The following is a 16,119-nucleotide window of genomic DNA, read 5'->3' on the forward strand; positions in this document are numbered from 1 at the left end:
TGTATGTATGCCTTAAATTCTATTAGTTCAACAGTTAATTCGCACCATGTGAGAGAGCCTGAGAGGGGAAGTATGTGAAGCCCATTAGCAATTGCTTATATCTCAGTGTAAATTTGTTCATTAGAAGCATACTTGACTGGTAATGGGTAAAGACACAGGGTACGGCAATGGGGGTGACCAGGTAAGCAGGAGGAGTGTTGATGGAAAAGGAGAAAGGTTCCAGATTTGCGTGGAGGTGGAGCTGGCCCCAGGCCCTCTCAAAAGGTGTCCTGGTCCAGTGTGGAGGAGCTCAGCTCCCTGTACACTGTCACCCGCTTCCCTTCAGCTGGCTACAACCACCTTGCGTACAACTCAGAAGGTGTTTCCAGCTAACGCTGCTGCTTGTTTACTTTTAGGTATCTTGCAATATATTCAGAACTCTCCCTCCTAGCGACAGCAATGAATTTGATCCAGAAGAAGATGAACCTACCCTTGAGGCATCGTGGCCACACTTACAGGTACTTTGAACTACCATTCATTTATAATAAAAGAAAAAGTCCCTTAGCTCCTTAGATGATTCGTGTGGGCATTCTATTAAGGCCTGTTTATTCGCTAAGAAACCATATGAAAGTATATCAGTGGAAAACTGGAGATTTCATTTCATGGTTCTTACCCTTGATCACGAGGGTGCCACATTCTTGAAAGTGTAAGCTTGCGTGTCATCCGTTGTGTGGCTCCTCCCCTGTGGCAGAGCAGCCCGCGGAGCTCACTTCTGTGCGCTGGCCCACTGGAGCCTCAAACCAGAAGCGAGCATGTCCAACTGTTGTGAGTGGGCTGTGATTAGGTCACAGAGTACACATCTCTTTGTTAGCAGAAGCAACCCTGGAGCCTCTTGAGATGCACTGCATGTGTTACCTTTAACCTGGGAGGTGAAAGCAAATGGCAACAGTCATTTCTTTCTCAAGGAAAAGCAGCACTTTGGGAGAAACCTGTGTGAAGGTTAATTTTATCGTCCTGCACCAAGAAGGCATGTTGTCCAGTGCAGCCTGTTATGGGTCACGAAGGATGCGGGGCATCGCTCAGCTCCTTTCTCAGCACGAAGCTTATCTCCATGGTGTAACGATCAGGAATTATTGCATCTAGAGTTTCTGTTCACAGACACACACAGGTTTATTCCAAGTAAAATATGTCTGAACACTTCATTGTGATCAATGGGTGGTTGCATAGACATTCAGCCACATGCTTAATTTTGTTAGAGTTCTTCAAAAACCAAAAGCTCAATGAAAACTGGCTGCTGGGAGTTTTTGCCGTTTCGTTTCAGGTTCGGAGGTTGTTTTTTTTTTGGCTTTCCAAGGGGGCATTTTTGAAGGTTTTTTGAAGCACAGGACAATCATGGGGGGTTATTAGAAAGAAGATTTGAGAAAACTGACAAGTGTATTAGTAAGAGAAAGGCCAGGAAAGTTGCGTTGAGGAATTTGTTTCCTTTCCAAGCGTGCGCCTCCTCCTCCTTAGGTTGATAGCAAGGGCTGTCCTATAAGAATTCCGCTGGGAAGCCTGATGCTATCCACCAGATACCCCTGATTGTGTCCCGCCAACCATTTTTGTTCTCTGGATTCAAAAGTGCATTTAAGGGAACCTTGGGTTCGGTTCCTTGGAGGATAGACTCCACGGGCAGTTTTGACGCGGTGTGAAGCGAAGAGCGCAGGACTCTTCAGGGCAGGGTTGATGAGACAAACGCTGCCAGCCAAAGGGCTAGAGACCTACGTGGAGGGATAGGCTGAGAGCAGTAGCTTCACACTTTGGAATTTTTGCTTAATAAAGGTTTCCGTGATTTTGCAACAATACTTTTTGACTTACCCTCTTATTTATGTATGGAGACTTCTCCTTTTCCAACTTCTTTTTTATTTTTTGGCTGTCTTCTCTCAAGAGCAGAATTTCCCCCAAACAAGGAAATCTGAATGTAATGAACCCCAAAGACACCTTTCCATTGAGTCAGAATGTTCTCAGAGGCATTATGACCAACGACCTTACACATCTTCCCCCTGAGGCAGAAGCCCCAGGATCTTTATAGAAGTGTGCTTGCAGTGACCAGTTGACTGAATAGAACGAAACTGCTCTGAGGAAAATAAGGCCTAGAGATATTCCAAAGGTGTGTTTTTTCCCCCCTGCCCACTTCAGAATTTCTGTCATCAGTTTACAACTTTGCGGGTCCCATCTTGGCAGCACAAGGTTGCTGCAGATATGTAAGTGGTTATTTCCCGTAGTTCTGGGGAGAGCTTTAGGGGAGGGCTTTGCTTTCTCAACTTAGCCAGACATGTTATCCTTGTGTATATGTGTCCTTTGCTGCCTGTACTAAGACTGGGTAAGAAATTAAAGAATTTAAAACACTGATTTACTCTCTCAGGTTTTTTTTTAAAGGTGCTAGACATATCACTTGCAATCCAAGAAATTTGTACAATGATTTGATATTTTGGGCACAAGTCATGTGTGTGTGTGTCTTCCCTTACTGTCTTGGATGACATGGGCTTCTTGTGATGTCTTACTCTTACCACATGGTACCAGTTCAGAGAGCTGTAGGTTAGTCTGGGAGAAACTTCAAAAAAAAGATACTATCTGCTCAGCAAAGTCCTATATAGTATTAGTATTATTATAAAACAGTATTATTCATAAAACAGGAGGAGAAAGGTCTTGAAAGTTTTAACTGGTCTCTTTTTCTACCTGGTTTGGAATATTCCAGATAACGATCACCAAAGCATATAAAGTTCCCCTGAAGTAAAATAAAATTTAAGTAATTTTTTAAGTTAGTCTTTCCTGTATTTAATGACTCTATAAATACAGGACAAAACTAATTTCTGCATCTATCAAACTGAATCCCGCCACCAAAAAATACTTTCGATTTATATTGTCACCACTGCAGTAACATTAATCATTATTTCTTCTGAAACTTTAAAACCAACGCAAATGTGGGTAGTGAGCTTATAATGTATACAATTTGGTTATGAAATCACAAACTGTTTTCTAAAGGAGGCTGGTTAACAGTTGAGTTTGTTTCCAGCCCATAATCCGTCTAACCCCTTCTTCAATTTATGGGGAGGAGCATAGAGTCAGTTTATTAATGCTGATCAGCGAATGGGACCCCCGCTCTCAAAAACAGACAGTACGCTCAAGGTCAGGTCAGTAGATGTTCTGGTACCTTCACTATTGCTGCTTTATGGAAGTTTTTATCTAGGTTTTTGACTTTCTCAAAGGTTCTTTTGTGCATTCTCATTTCACAAAGTAGTCACCTTTGCATTTCATTCATATTTTTCTTCTGACTACAGCATTCTTTCAAAACTTAAGTATTCTTTTTTTTTTGTTCATGATGAATCAATTCACTAAATTCAAATTTTATTTTATTTATTTTTTGAAAGCTTTTTCTTATCTTCATCATTTATAGTTTGCTTCTTCTTCTAGACTGTATTTCCCAAAGCAAAGTGTTTATTACCAAATTTTTGAGAGTATGGAGAAAACAAAGTTATTGTGAGATGTAGTTAGTTGTTAGGTTCTGGGCTAGACTCATTGCCAACCTGATTGTTCCTGTACATCTCTTCTCTGATTTCAATTTGTGGCCTACCCAAAATCACATACTATGACAAGTCATGGCATTTGCTAAAACAGGAACTTTGGGAGCAATTTGAAATGAAAAGGGCATATTAAATCAACAGCTTTGTAATTCAATTACATCAAAGGGTCTATATGTGATCTTCAATCTGTCTTCTTGCTAATTGTAAGTTGGTGTTAAGTTGGTTTTGATGCATAGCAATTCCTTGCACAACCGAATGAAAACTGCCATCTTGTGCCATCCTCAAAATTACTGCCGTGCTGGAACCTTTGTTGCCGTCATTGTGGCAGTTCCATCTCCTTGAGGGTCTTCTTTTTTGATAACCTCATACTTTACTGAACATGATGTCCTTTTCCATGGACTGGTTTCTTTTGATTGCATGTCCCCATGCCCTTCACCCTTGCTTCTCAGGAGCCTTCTGGCTGTACTTCTTCAGGACCTCCATGGTCCTTTCAATAGTCTTCAACACCGTCATTAAGAAGCCAAACTCCCTGCCAATCAAGGCAAGTTGACTTAACAGCAGCCCTGCAGGACAGAGTAGAGCTGTCCCTTTGGTTTTCTGAGACTGTAAATCTTTCCAGGAGCTGAGAAGACTCATCTTTCTCCTCCGGAATGACTGCTGAGCTAGTGGCTTCGAGCCCTGTGTGGAACCCACTACAGCACTAGGACTTGCTTCCAATATTCAAAGGCATCAGTAATTCTTCTATCGTCCTTATTTGTTGTACCTTCAACTTAAGTGGGTTGAAAATTACATGGCTTGGTTCAGGAGCACATCAGTTCTCCTAGTGACATGTTTGCTTTTGAACACTTGAAAGAAATCTTTTGTAGCAGATTTGCCCAGTGCAGTACATCATTAGAATTCTTGACTGTTGCTTCCATGGGTGTTGAGTGTAGATCCAAATAAAATGAAAAAATGTTGACAACTTTAATTGTTTATTCATGTATCATGATGCATTTATGTATTGATCAAGTTAGGATTCTTATTTTGGGACGTTGAGGATTTTTGTTTTACTTGTGTTGAAGTATAATCCATATTGAAGGCCGTATTCTTTAACCTTCACTCACAAGGACTTCAAGCCCTTTTCACTGTAAGCAAACAAGGTTGTGTCATCTGCATGTGACAGGCTGTTCTTCCGATACTCCAGCTTCTTGGGATTATTTGCCCAACCTACAGATTGAATAAGTATGGCTACAACTTTGTTATATCCAGAGGACACAACTCTGACGAGCACTTTTCCTGATTTTAAACCATGCAATATTGTGTTTGAACAATTGCATCTTGGTACTCGTACAGGTTCTACATGAACACGGTATTCTGGAATTCCCATTTTTATAATATTATCCATAATGTATTATAATCCACACAGTCAGATACCTTTGTTTAGTTAATAAAAACACACGTAAACATTTCTCTGCTATTTGCTATTTTCATCCAAGATCATCTGGCATCAGCAATGCCTATCGTTCCATGTCCCTTTCTGAATCCGGGTTGAATTTCTGGCAATACCTTGCCTACATACTACAGCAACCATTTTGAATTTCCTTTGGCAAAATTTTACTTGCATGTGATATTAATGATACTGCTCAATAATTTTGGCATTCTGATGGGTAACCTTTCTTTGAAATGGAACATAAATGTGACTCTCTTTCAGTCAATTGAGTAGCTGTCTTCCAAATTTCTTAACATAGATGAGTGAGTGTTTCTAACATTTCATCTGTTTGTTGACATACCTCAGTTGTTATTCCCTTTGTTCACGGAGGTTTTTGACCCCTAATACCTTCAGTACCATCAGTTCTTTATCATATACTTCTTCCTGAAGTGATTGGATGTCAACCAATTGTGTGTGTGTGTGCTTCTTGTGCAATTTTTAATATTTTCCCCATAGAATCCCTCTTTGTTATAACTTGAGGCATTATTAATATTTTAAGTTCTTTCAGTGTGAGAAATGTAGAGTGTGTTCTTCCATTCTGACTTTTCAACTCCAGATCTTTATGCATATTTCACTGTAATACTTTGCCCTCTTAAGCCACCATTTAAAATCTTCGGCTCTTTTACTGAATCATATCTTCCTTATGTTTTAGCTACTCTATGATCAAGAACAAGTTTCACAATCTTTTCTGACATCCATTTTTGTCTTTTCCCTCTCTTGTCTTTTTATTGACTGTTGGCTTTCTTTGGGCATGATATCCTTGATGCCATCCAATAATTTGTCTCGTCTTTGGTTATTAATGTTCAGTGTGTCAAATCTCTTTCTAGCGATGGTTTCCAGATTCAAGCAGGATATTCTGATGGTTGAACTTTGACTCTCATGAACTTGCTTTAATTTTATTCAGCTTCAGCTTAAACTTGGGTCTGAGCAGTTAACGATCCCTTGCTGGTTTTGACTGGTGATATTGAGCTCTCCATCACCTCTTTCTATATAGTCAATGTGATTCTGGTTTTGTATTCATATTGCAAGGTCCACGGGTACAATGAATAAAATCATTGGTCTTATAAAATTCTGTCATGTGATTTTCAGAGTTGTTTCGATCACCAAGGCATTTTTTTCCTTTTTATTTTTTCCCAACTTTCTCATTCCAATTATCAGTCATGATTAATTTATCTTGATTACAGGTTTGATCAAATTTTAGATTGTAAAATTCTTCATTTTCTTCCTTGGCATTTGGTTTTCCCAGATAAATTTATAACATAGCAATTGTACATTAAATCGCATATGTTGCATTCCTAATGTTGTTTTATACAAAAGCATTTGTCTGGTTGTTTTGAAGTATAAGCTAATATAGCGACTTGTTCCTAAAAGAGTACTTTTACTCCAAAGACCACCTCCAACTCGGGCAGTTGAAAGGTATTTTGTAAAAAATGAACAAGAAAAACAATATTTTTTATTGGTGAATTAGAGATCTTATTTTTTTATTTAGTTATTTTTTCAAGCCATTTTACCAGACATCATACCATTCAATAGTTCAGTCATACCAAGAAGTGTTGTACAATCACTACTACAATCAGTTTCAAAACATTTCTTTCTTCTTGTACTCCTTGATAGCAGCGCCCCCTTAACATCGCCCCCTCCCCTGCAATACCCCCCAGGAACCCTTAATTTCGTTTTTGTCTCTAGTCACCTATCCTGGGGTTCATAGACCAAAAGACACAGAAAAATACACAGCAGAGAGTCACAAAGGCTAGCAGCACAGACTGAATACAACAGAGATAAACCTCAATTTGAGAGAAAAAACCCCAGAAAATATTAAAAACCAAATCAACTCAAAGTGTATCAAAAGGTATATAAAATGACAAGATTTTACCCATTCAAATCAGATTTTTCATTTTAATTGAATTAGAGATTTTAAAACAAAATTTAGAATTAAAATTTTGGATACGTTTTGTCACCTTCAGCTTGATATCTCCCAAAGGATTTGACTTTTTAATAAAATAGAAAATTGGATTTGGTTTTAAAGAATGTGTGTTTTTCTAAGCTGTAATTTTTCTAATTCGATGTGTCACTGTCTAAAAATATGCAGAATGCTGTGAGCCAGAATTACCTAGTTTGCCAGTGAATTATGTTAGGTAACAAGGTACAAATTTAAAAAGCAAAACCAAAAAAGAGAAAAACAGAACCCCAGACCAAACCCATATTGCTGTGGAGTCAATTTTGACCCAACAAGGCAGAATACAACAATAGGTCACGTCAATAGTGACCCTTGTAAGGCAAAAAGAAAAACTGCCCTAGCGCTCCCAAGGCTGTCATGTTTTGGAAGCAGACTGCTGCATCTTTCTCCTGAGTAGTGGCAGCTGGATGCAAACCACCAACCTTTCAGGTAGCAGCGGAGCACTTAACCACTGTGCCACTCAGACTTCTTCCAATATTGTAGCCCCTGTAAGCCGTGATCCCTCAGTGTTTACTGGAAGCGTTCTTTGAAGTTACCCATTTTATTACTTTTTAATAAAAGGTGAGAACATGGTGCCATACCATCATAGATTGCTAGGAAGAGTGTAAATAACCGTAAATTTTCTATGACAGATGGCGTGTATCAAAAATTTGAAATGGGTAGATGTCTTTTTTTTTTAGTAAATCATTTTACTGGGGGCTCATACAACTCTTATCACAATCCATCCATTGTGTCAAGCACATTTGTTACCATCGTCATTTTCAAAACATTTTCTTTCTACTTGAGCCCTTGGTATCAGCTCCTCATTCCCCTCTCTCTTTCCCACCTCCCTCATGAACCCTTGATAATTTTTAAATTAATATTATTTTTTTCATGTCTTACACTGACCGATGTCTCCCTTTACCCATTTTTCTGTTGTCTATCCCTCTGAGGTGGGTTATAGGTAGATCGTTGTGATTGCCCCCCCACACACACCTTCTTCTTATCCTCTGGTGTGGCTACTCTCCATATTGGTTCTGAGGGGTTTATCTGTCCTGAATTCCCTGTGTTTCCAGCTCTTTTCTGTACCCGTGTACATGCTCTGGTTGCTAGATTTGTAAGGTAGAATTGGGGTCATGATAGTGGGCAGGGAGGAGGCATTAAAGAACTATAGGAAAGTAGTATGTTTCATCGGAGCTATACTGCACCCTGTCTGACTCATCTCCTCCCCGCGACCCCTCTGTAAGAGATGTCCATTTGCTTACAGATGGACTTTGGGTCTCCACTCTGCACTCCACTTCATTCACAATGATATGATTTTTGGTCTGGGTCTTTGATGCCTGATACCTGATCCCGTCGACACCTCATGATCACACAGGCTGGTGCGCTTTCTCTATGTGGGCTTTGTTGCTTCTCAGTTAGATGCCTGCTTGTTTATCTTCAAGCCTTTAAGACCCCAGATGCTATATCATTTGATAGCTGGGCACCATCGGTTTTCTTCACATTTGCTTATGCACCCATTTTGTCTTTAGCGGTTGTGTCGGGAAGGTGAGCATCACAGAATGCCGGATTATTTTAATGAAGTGTTCTTGCATTGAGGGAGTACTTTAGTGGAGGCCCAATGTCCATCTGCTACCTTAATACTAAACCTATAAATATACGTACATAGATCTATTTACATATGTACATGCCTGTATTTAGACCTCTATGAATGAATGCCCTTTGCCTCCTAGTTCTTTCCTCTATTTTACTTGTCTCACTATCATGTTCAGCCTTCATTTGGGTTTCAATAATTCCTTTCGGTTACATTGCCCTTGATCAAACCTGGGTAGATGTCTTTTGACCTAGCAGTTTCACTTTTAGAAATATGTTCTCGTGAACTAATGGAACAAGTGCACATCGAAGCAGTATTTAATGCACATCGCAAAATCATTTGATATAAAAATAATTTAGAAGCAAGTTAAATATCCAAAGGAAATTGGTTTTAAAGAATTATGAATAATACAATTATGCATTATGAATTATGTATCATGAACACATAGCTGCTGATGGTTTAGACTTTATGGACATAAAACATTAATATGTTGTTTAAATGATGAAAGTTTGCAAAAATCATGGGAAGGAATTTGTAGTACACTGGCATGTTGTAGGGGTCTAAGGAAAACGAGATACATTAAGATGTTAACGGTGGTTATCTTAGAATGGTGAGATTATGGGGATTTTTATTGTTTTGTCTAACTATCTTTTTTATTTCAACACAGAAAGTTAACAAACATAACAAATGTAAACCCCATGAGAGGATAGTTTGGCTTGTAGGTTGACATTAAAATCCAATTTTCCGAAGCCCTGAGGATGCTTTTGCTGTTTAGGCTTTTGATGATTACTAAGACAATTCTCAGTGAGTCAGCTTTTGAATTAACTCTGATCTTTTGGTTTCAGCTTGTATATGAATTTTTCATACGATTTTTGGAAAGCCAAGAATTCCAGCCCAGCATTGCCAAAAAATACATAGATCAGAAATTTGTATTACAGGTAAGAACCTTTTTTTTTTTTAATCATTGTTTATGTCTGCTATTCAGTTGCTACCTTTACCTCATGAAACAAAATGTTAACAGCATCATGCAATGACAATAGTACCACCTTAATGAACAAATACACATATGCTCAAAGTTAGTGGGAAAATGAAATGAAAAGATAATGGAATTTTCTCAGGAACTTCTTGAAGCTACCCTGTACAAAAGAGAGTTTCCATTATGCCCACTAAAAATGATAAGTATCTTTTTAGTGTATGTACTGTGATGGAAATTACTTATATTTTAATAGCCCACAATGCTAGTGCTTAAATCTCTGTAGTGTTCTTTTGTCAAGTTTAATTATAGGGGAACTTCACTTATACAGATGGGGCAATTCATACAGAGCTTGAAAACTTATATTTGTATAAGTATTTTTTTAAATCTTTTTATTAGGGGCTCATATACCTCTTACCAATATCCAAACATACATCAATTGTGTAAAGCACATTTGTACTTTCATTGCCCTCGTCATTCTCAAAACATTTGCTTTCAACTTAAGCCCCTGGCATCAGGTCCTCATTTTTTCCCTCTCCTTCCCTGCTCTCCCCTCCTTCATGAGCCCTTGATAATTTATAAATTATTATTTTGTCATATCTTGCCCTGTCCAATGTCTCCTTCACCCACCTTTCTGTTGTCCGTCCCCCAGGGAGGAGGTCACATGTAGATTCTTGTAATCGGTTCCCCCTTTCCAACCCACTCTCCCTCTACGGTCCCAGTATTGCTTCCAGTATTGTATTTTCAAGGAGCTATTTAATAGGTGTGCTTAAACTATGTAGGCAAATTCAGATGACAGAGCACAAACTTTAATAAATAATCAGTCATGGTACTGATGAACCTTTACTGCTAGGAAATAGCAGAGCCTACCTAACACTTTTGAATTTTCCTAAGGGAATTAACTCTAATTTGTCCTTTTGGGACCACCCTATGAGTGTTTGTTATTCCTTATTTCACATTTTAGAACCATAGGCCACATTTTTTTTTAATCAGAGACTTGAGATACTTCATGACATTAAATTTTGGTAGTATGTCCTGGTTTCTGTTGCTAAAGTTTGTCTATTAGCAAAAGGCTATTTGAACGCTACCGGTGTATACAATGTTGTAGCTCCTCTCTGAGTGACCAAAGGGAAACTGCATCTAGAAAAGAATTGGCTATCTCCTACTGAGCCAGTGAGTAGAATTTCAAATTTAAACATTGATTTGGCAGGAAATTGATCTCCGGTGCCTTACTTGACTTGAGGCCAATAACCTTCACAGTCACCTCTTTCCCCGGCCCTAATTAAATTCAGAATTGGGATGTTAGATAGAATGATAACCAATATTTTGACTAATTTTGGTCTTTTAAAACATTGATTTCAAATGATCCGTTCTATTAGAAGCCAGGAGTGGCTAACTCCTGAAAGAAAGCTGCGGAGCACGGAGGACCTGGGTGCACCCTGGCTAATGTGCTGGCAGGGGTCCAATCCCGAGTTCACCTGTCTGCTCAGAGCTGGCAGGAAGCTTTGCTACCTGGTCTCTGGGACTCATTGTCATCTATACAACCTTCTCCCCTTAGATTCATGGAGGCAGAACATCGAGCTACTATCTTTAACGATTAGGGTATGTTGGTGTGTCACACTGACAAATCGTCTGTCTCACACCTGAACATCAGAGGCTTTGTAGAGATATGAGTAAATAACTACAGGGATTAGTGGATAAATTGGTAGAGATACAAATCCTTAAGTTAAAAGATTAAAATACATTTCTTATAAAACAAACATACGTTACTGGCTTGTGTTTTGTAGTGGAAAGGACCTTGCCTGCATAGCTTTCGGAAGACCTTTATATGCAGTGTAGAATTTGATTTAGGTAGCAGTTGTAGAGAATGCAGGTGGCTGTGACTTTGGGTCCATTTGGATACGGGATCAAGCTGAGGTCCATACAGCTAGATGACCAGCTTTCCAGGTTACTCCCCTGTGTGGCTTTCTGTTCATGATCTCAGCTTATATATGAATTTTTCATGCGGTTTATGGAAAGCCAAGGATTCCAACCTAGCGCCGTTCAAAGTTCTTTTGTGGAAGGTCTCTGTACCATGTACATCTGGGCATTCGTCTCTCCAGAATGGTTCATCAGTACATCAGCGGTCTTAGATGGAAGCTTTTTTCTTTGTAGACCGCAGCTTTTCTGTTCACTCCTTTTGATGTTTCTCATTCTTAACTTGGAATAACTTCAAGTTAGGACTTGTCCTGGTGTTTCAGTCCTAATGAAATGACATGCCTGGTCTCTTAAACAGTTATGATGACAAAACAAAGTGCCCGAGAGCATCAAATGATGGTTCTGTAGTAAAGCCTGCGATAGTGTACATGGAAACACAAGCCCTACAATCTTACGATGCAGCAAATAGGAGAAAGCATTCAAGGCTCAACACTGTGCTGTCTATGAGAGGTTCTGAAGACAGTAAAACTCATAATATCAAAGCATCAGAGAATCTCAGACTTGTAAAGCGGCACTCTGAGTCTGGTGCTTTACCCAATGAGAATCTGTCTACAGGGTGGGCTCTGCTTCCCCTCTTTCACATCCACAAGCAGCCTGCTTAATTTTAGTTAAAAATTCTTAAGTTGAACCCCTTTATACCTTGTGCATTTTGTTACTGTTCTCTCCATGAGTGTATCACTAGCCCAAACACTTCCCTGTAGGTCTTAGAACACAGCGTTTGTGGATACTCTTTGGCTTGCTCTCCACAGTGGTTGCGTGCTGGTAGGCGCATTTAGAATAAGTCGGAGACACCAAGAGGCTGAGTGGCTCCTGTGGAAGGAGACATTGGCTTTTTCTTCATTCAGTTATTGCTTCACTAGCTAAACCCATGTGCCTTCTGAAGCTAGCTTATCACCTGTCAATATCGTCTCTGTGCTAGACAGAGTCCTCAGTTCTGTTAACCTTTCTGCATTTGTCTTCATGATCTAGACCCTGTCAGTACAATTTAGGGTTGATTTTTCATTCCGTTTGGGCACTAGGTTTCTCACAGTGTTGGTCTTAACTCTTCTTGCTATTGCATGACATTGCCAATCTATAGTGAGGTGTCTATCTTAATTGGCTCTTAATTTAGATGTATACATGTTGCTGTAAACCTATGTTTCCCAGGCTCTTATTATGCAGTTCTAAAACACGTGTTTTTGTTAGTTGCTATCTGTGTTATGGGACAAAGTGAACCTGCCTCATGTGCTTTCTTATGCTATCATCTTTATGGGAGCAGATCTCCAAGTGTTTCTCCCACAAAGCCAGTGGGTTGGTTTGAATCACCGGCCGTTCAGTTAGCAGCTGAGCCCCTACCATTGTGCCACCAGAGCTCCTTCCAAAGTCTCTTTGTGGGACTTAACATATATTCCTGCGGGACATCATTTCTCTTGTCTTTTGACGTTTTTTATTTTGAATTTTCAGTCTGTCATATATCCTATTCATTGCCTTCTATTTCTATGCTATCTCTAGGCTTCTTAAATACTAGCTATTGACTCCATCACAGTCATCGATTGGCCTTGTGAAATGAGCCAGGCCTACAGAAAGAGAGGGATTGACACAGTGGATGCGACCATGGGCTCAGATGTAACATTTGGGAGGAGGGCGCAGGACCGGGCAGTGTTTGGTTCTGTTGCACATCGGGCCACTGTGAGTCGGAATTGACTTGGAGCACCCAACAAGAGCACCAGGAAAGAAAAGGAGCCTTAGTAGCACAGTGGGTAAGAGCTCACCTACCCACTGCACGTTGGTAGTTCAAACTCACCAACTGCTTTTCAGGAGAAAGATAGGGCAGTCTGTTTCCATAGAGATCACAGCCCTGGAAACCCTATGGGGCAGGAGTTTTTTTTTGTTTTTTTTTTTAAGGGGAGGGACTTGAGGGATATTTTTCGAAACGTTATGAACAGAGATTAATTCATCACCATCTCTGAATTCTCTAGCTTGAACCAGTTAGAAATTCACTCAGATGTCATCTCAGGTTCTTAATTTTGTTTATAAGGGGAGCATAGAGACTTCGTCAGATGTTCTAGTAAAAGGCAGGACTTAGTGTTTACAGCGGTCCCTTCATATTGGCCTTGTAACTTTATCGTCATCTGCCGTGTGGCATTAGTGAGCTCCTGCTGGCTGCTTTGGTTCTTGGTGATGCTGTTCTCAGTGCTTGCAAATCATGGGTTGATCTTCTGTCATGGAGTTTTGCCAGAGACATGAAATCAAGTATTACCTACTGGGACTCTAACATCTTCCAGAAGCGAGGCCTTTATACTAATCTAGTTTTCCGGACCCCCCTTCCTTAGTGATTTGGCCCTGAGCTGGGAATGGATCCTTTGGAGCTTAAGCTACTGGTGGTACTCCGTTCCATCACTACTCCTCCCCCATGCGTTAACTTCCCTTCCCACCTTGTTTTCCACAGGCTCCTGTGATCCCAACTGGTCCGAGGTGTTTCATCTAAGTCGGATTATCTTATGACATGAGAAACCTCATACTTTTTTTCCTTTTCAAGTTAAGATGACACATACGTGGTCTCCTTCTTTGGGTAGATTTCCAGATTTACTCACTTTCTCCCCAAGCCTGAGATGCTTCATTGGTGGGGATAGCTTGATAACCGAGATTCTGCATCGTGAACAGGATGAGTGGGCATTGAGTTAGTTCCAATTCATGGTGACTCCACATGTGTCAGAGGAGAACTGTTGCATAGGGCCATCAGTGGCTGATTTTTTCAGAAGTAGATTACTCGACCCTAATTCCCAGGTACGTCTGGTTGAGCTTGAACCTCCAGCCTTTTGGTTAACCACCCAAGAATGACTTCTGTTAAGGCTCCTTCAGTTGGCATCGGGGATGTTGTTGTTAGGTGCCTTTGAGTCCATTCCAACCCATCAGGACCCTGTGCACAACAGAATGAAACTTTGCCTAGTCCTGCACCATCCTTGCTGAACCCTTTGTTGCAGCCACAGTGTCAATCCATCCTGCTGAGGACCTTCCTCTTTTTCCCTGCTCTTCCACTTTACCAAGGTCGATGTTTGATGGTCTTCTCCAGGGACTGGTCTCTCCTAACAGTAGGGCCAAGTACGTGAGACAGAATCTTGCCAACCTTGCCTCTAAAGAGAACTCTGGCCATGACCAATTCAAGACAGGTTGGTTTGTTCTTTTAGCATTCCTTGGTACTTTCAATATTCCTTTCTAGCACCACAGTTCAAATGTATTGATTCTTCTATGGGCTGTCTTATTCATTGTCTAACTCTCAATGCGTATGAGGCAATGGCTTGTGTCGGGTGCACTTTAGTCCTCAAAGTACCATTCTTTACTTTAAGACTCTACAGAGCTCTTCTGCAGCAGACTTACCCAATGCAACTCTTATGCGACATGGGTCCAAGCGAGACAAAATCCTCAACAACTTCAACCTTTTCTTCCTTTATCATGACGTTACTTATTGGTAACACTAGGGATACAAAGTCAGTATTCCTACCTGCAGCTTGAAACAAGTATTGAACATTTAGGGCAGATTACTGAACTACTTTGAGCCTCAGTGTCTTCTGTGAAATGGGGATAACAATCACTCTTGTAGACTTGATGACATGGCTTCTTGTTGGTTGTGGGCATGTTAAAACGTATGCTGTCAGCATGGTCTATGGTAGTTACTCATTCATTATTGTTTCTATTACCACACTTATATTGTCTGCCCATATTACCAACCGAACTCACTGCTGTTGAGTTGACGTCGACTCACAGCAATCCAGTAAGACAGAGTAGAACTGCACTGGTGGGTGTCTGAGCCAGTACCTGTTCATGGGAGTAGAAAGCCGCAGCTTTCTTTTGCAGAGCGACTGGTGGTTTCGAGCTGCTGGCCTTGTGGTTAGCAGCCTAGTGCCTAACCCACTATGCTATCAGGCCTCCTCTCTGCCCACATTAGTTGAATAATACCTTACTTTTCTTGACTCCAATACTCATGATAAAATACCCACCTTTTGAAACAAATTTGAGAAATTGACATGGAACTTGTAATTGTATTTTGCAAAGAAGGCTTAAATAAAGATAGAAGTGCATTATGTTCTTAGATGGGAAGGCTTGCCATCATAAAGATATGTATATGATCTCCAGAATTATATTCATATAATCTTCTAATTAATTTGCTCTCTTGTAGAACATTAGCTGAAAGTCCAGGAATTAATTTGAAATTTTCAGAGGTCATAAAATAAAGGAAGTTTTCGATTCAAGAAGAGTAATGATGTAGAACTTTCCCTGCTAGATAGCAAAGCATACTATGAATGCACATTAACTAATACAGAGTGATATTGGTGCAGGGGAATGGAACATACCAGAAGCTTGGGTACAGAAGACTTTTATTAGCATGCCCTAAGACCCATGAGACAATTGTACCATAAAAAGGAAATAGATGGGGAGAAACGGGGTGGGGGGAAACAGTGTAAATGCACACAGCTAAATTAAAAGAAAAATGACAAACTTGGAAAAAAAATATAATAAATTTAGAGTAAGTGCATGTGTTTGACTCACTCACTCACTCACTCACTGCCTCACTCACTCACTGTCTCACTCACTCACTCACTGTCTGACTCACTCACTGACTCACTCTCTCACTCACTCACTGACTCACTC

The 16,119-nt window shown here is 40.1% G+C and overlaps 1 protein-coding gene across 5 annotated transcripts in view; it reads left to right on the forward strand.

Annotated features, from left to right (window-relative positions):
- Window positions 1–16,119, forward strand: part of PPP2R5E (protein phosphatase 2 regulatory subunit B'epsilon) — a 158,823-nt gene that overhangs the window by 106,573 nt on the left and 36,131 nt on the right. For all 5 annotated transcript variants that reach the window (XM_045287806.1, XM_045287809.1, XM_004698643.2 and 2 more), the window contains 2 exons: window positions 396–497; window positions 9,386–9,478. In XM_045287806.1, coding sequence (XP_045143741.1) covers window positions 396–497; window positions 9,386–9,478 — 195 coding nt within the window. The remainder of the gene's footprint in view (window positions 1–395; window positions 498–9,385; window positions 9,479–16,119) is intronic.

Source organism: Echinops telfairi, unplaced genomic scaffold, assembly GCF_000313985.2.
Source record: "Echinops telfairi isolate 266 unplaced genomic scaffold, ASM31398v2 ScPeMD7_18;HRSCAF=68, whole genome shotgun sequence".
Taxonomy (NCBI): domain Eukaryota; kingdom Metazoa; phylum Chordata; class Mammalia; order Afrosoricida; family Tenrecidae; genus Echinops; species Echinops telfairi.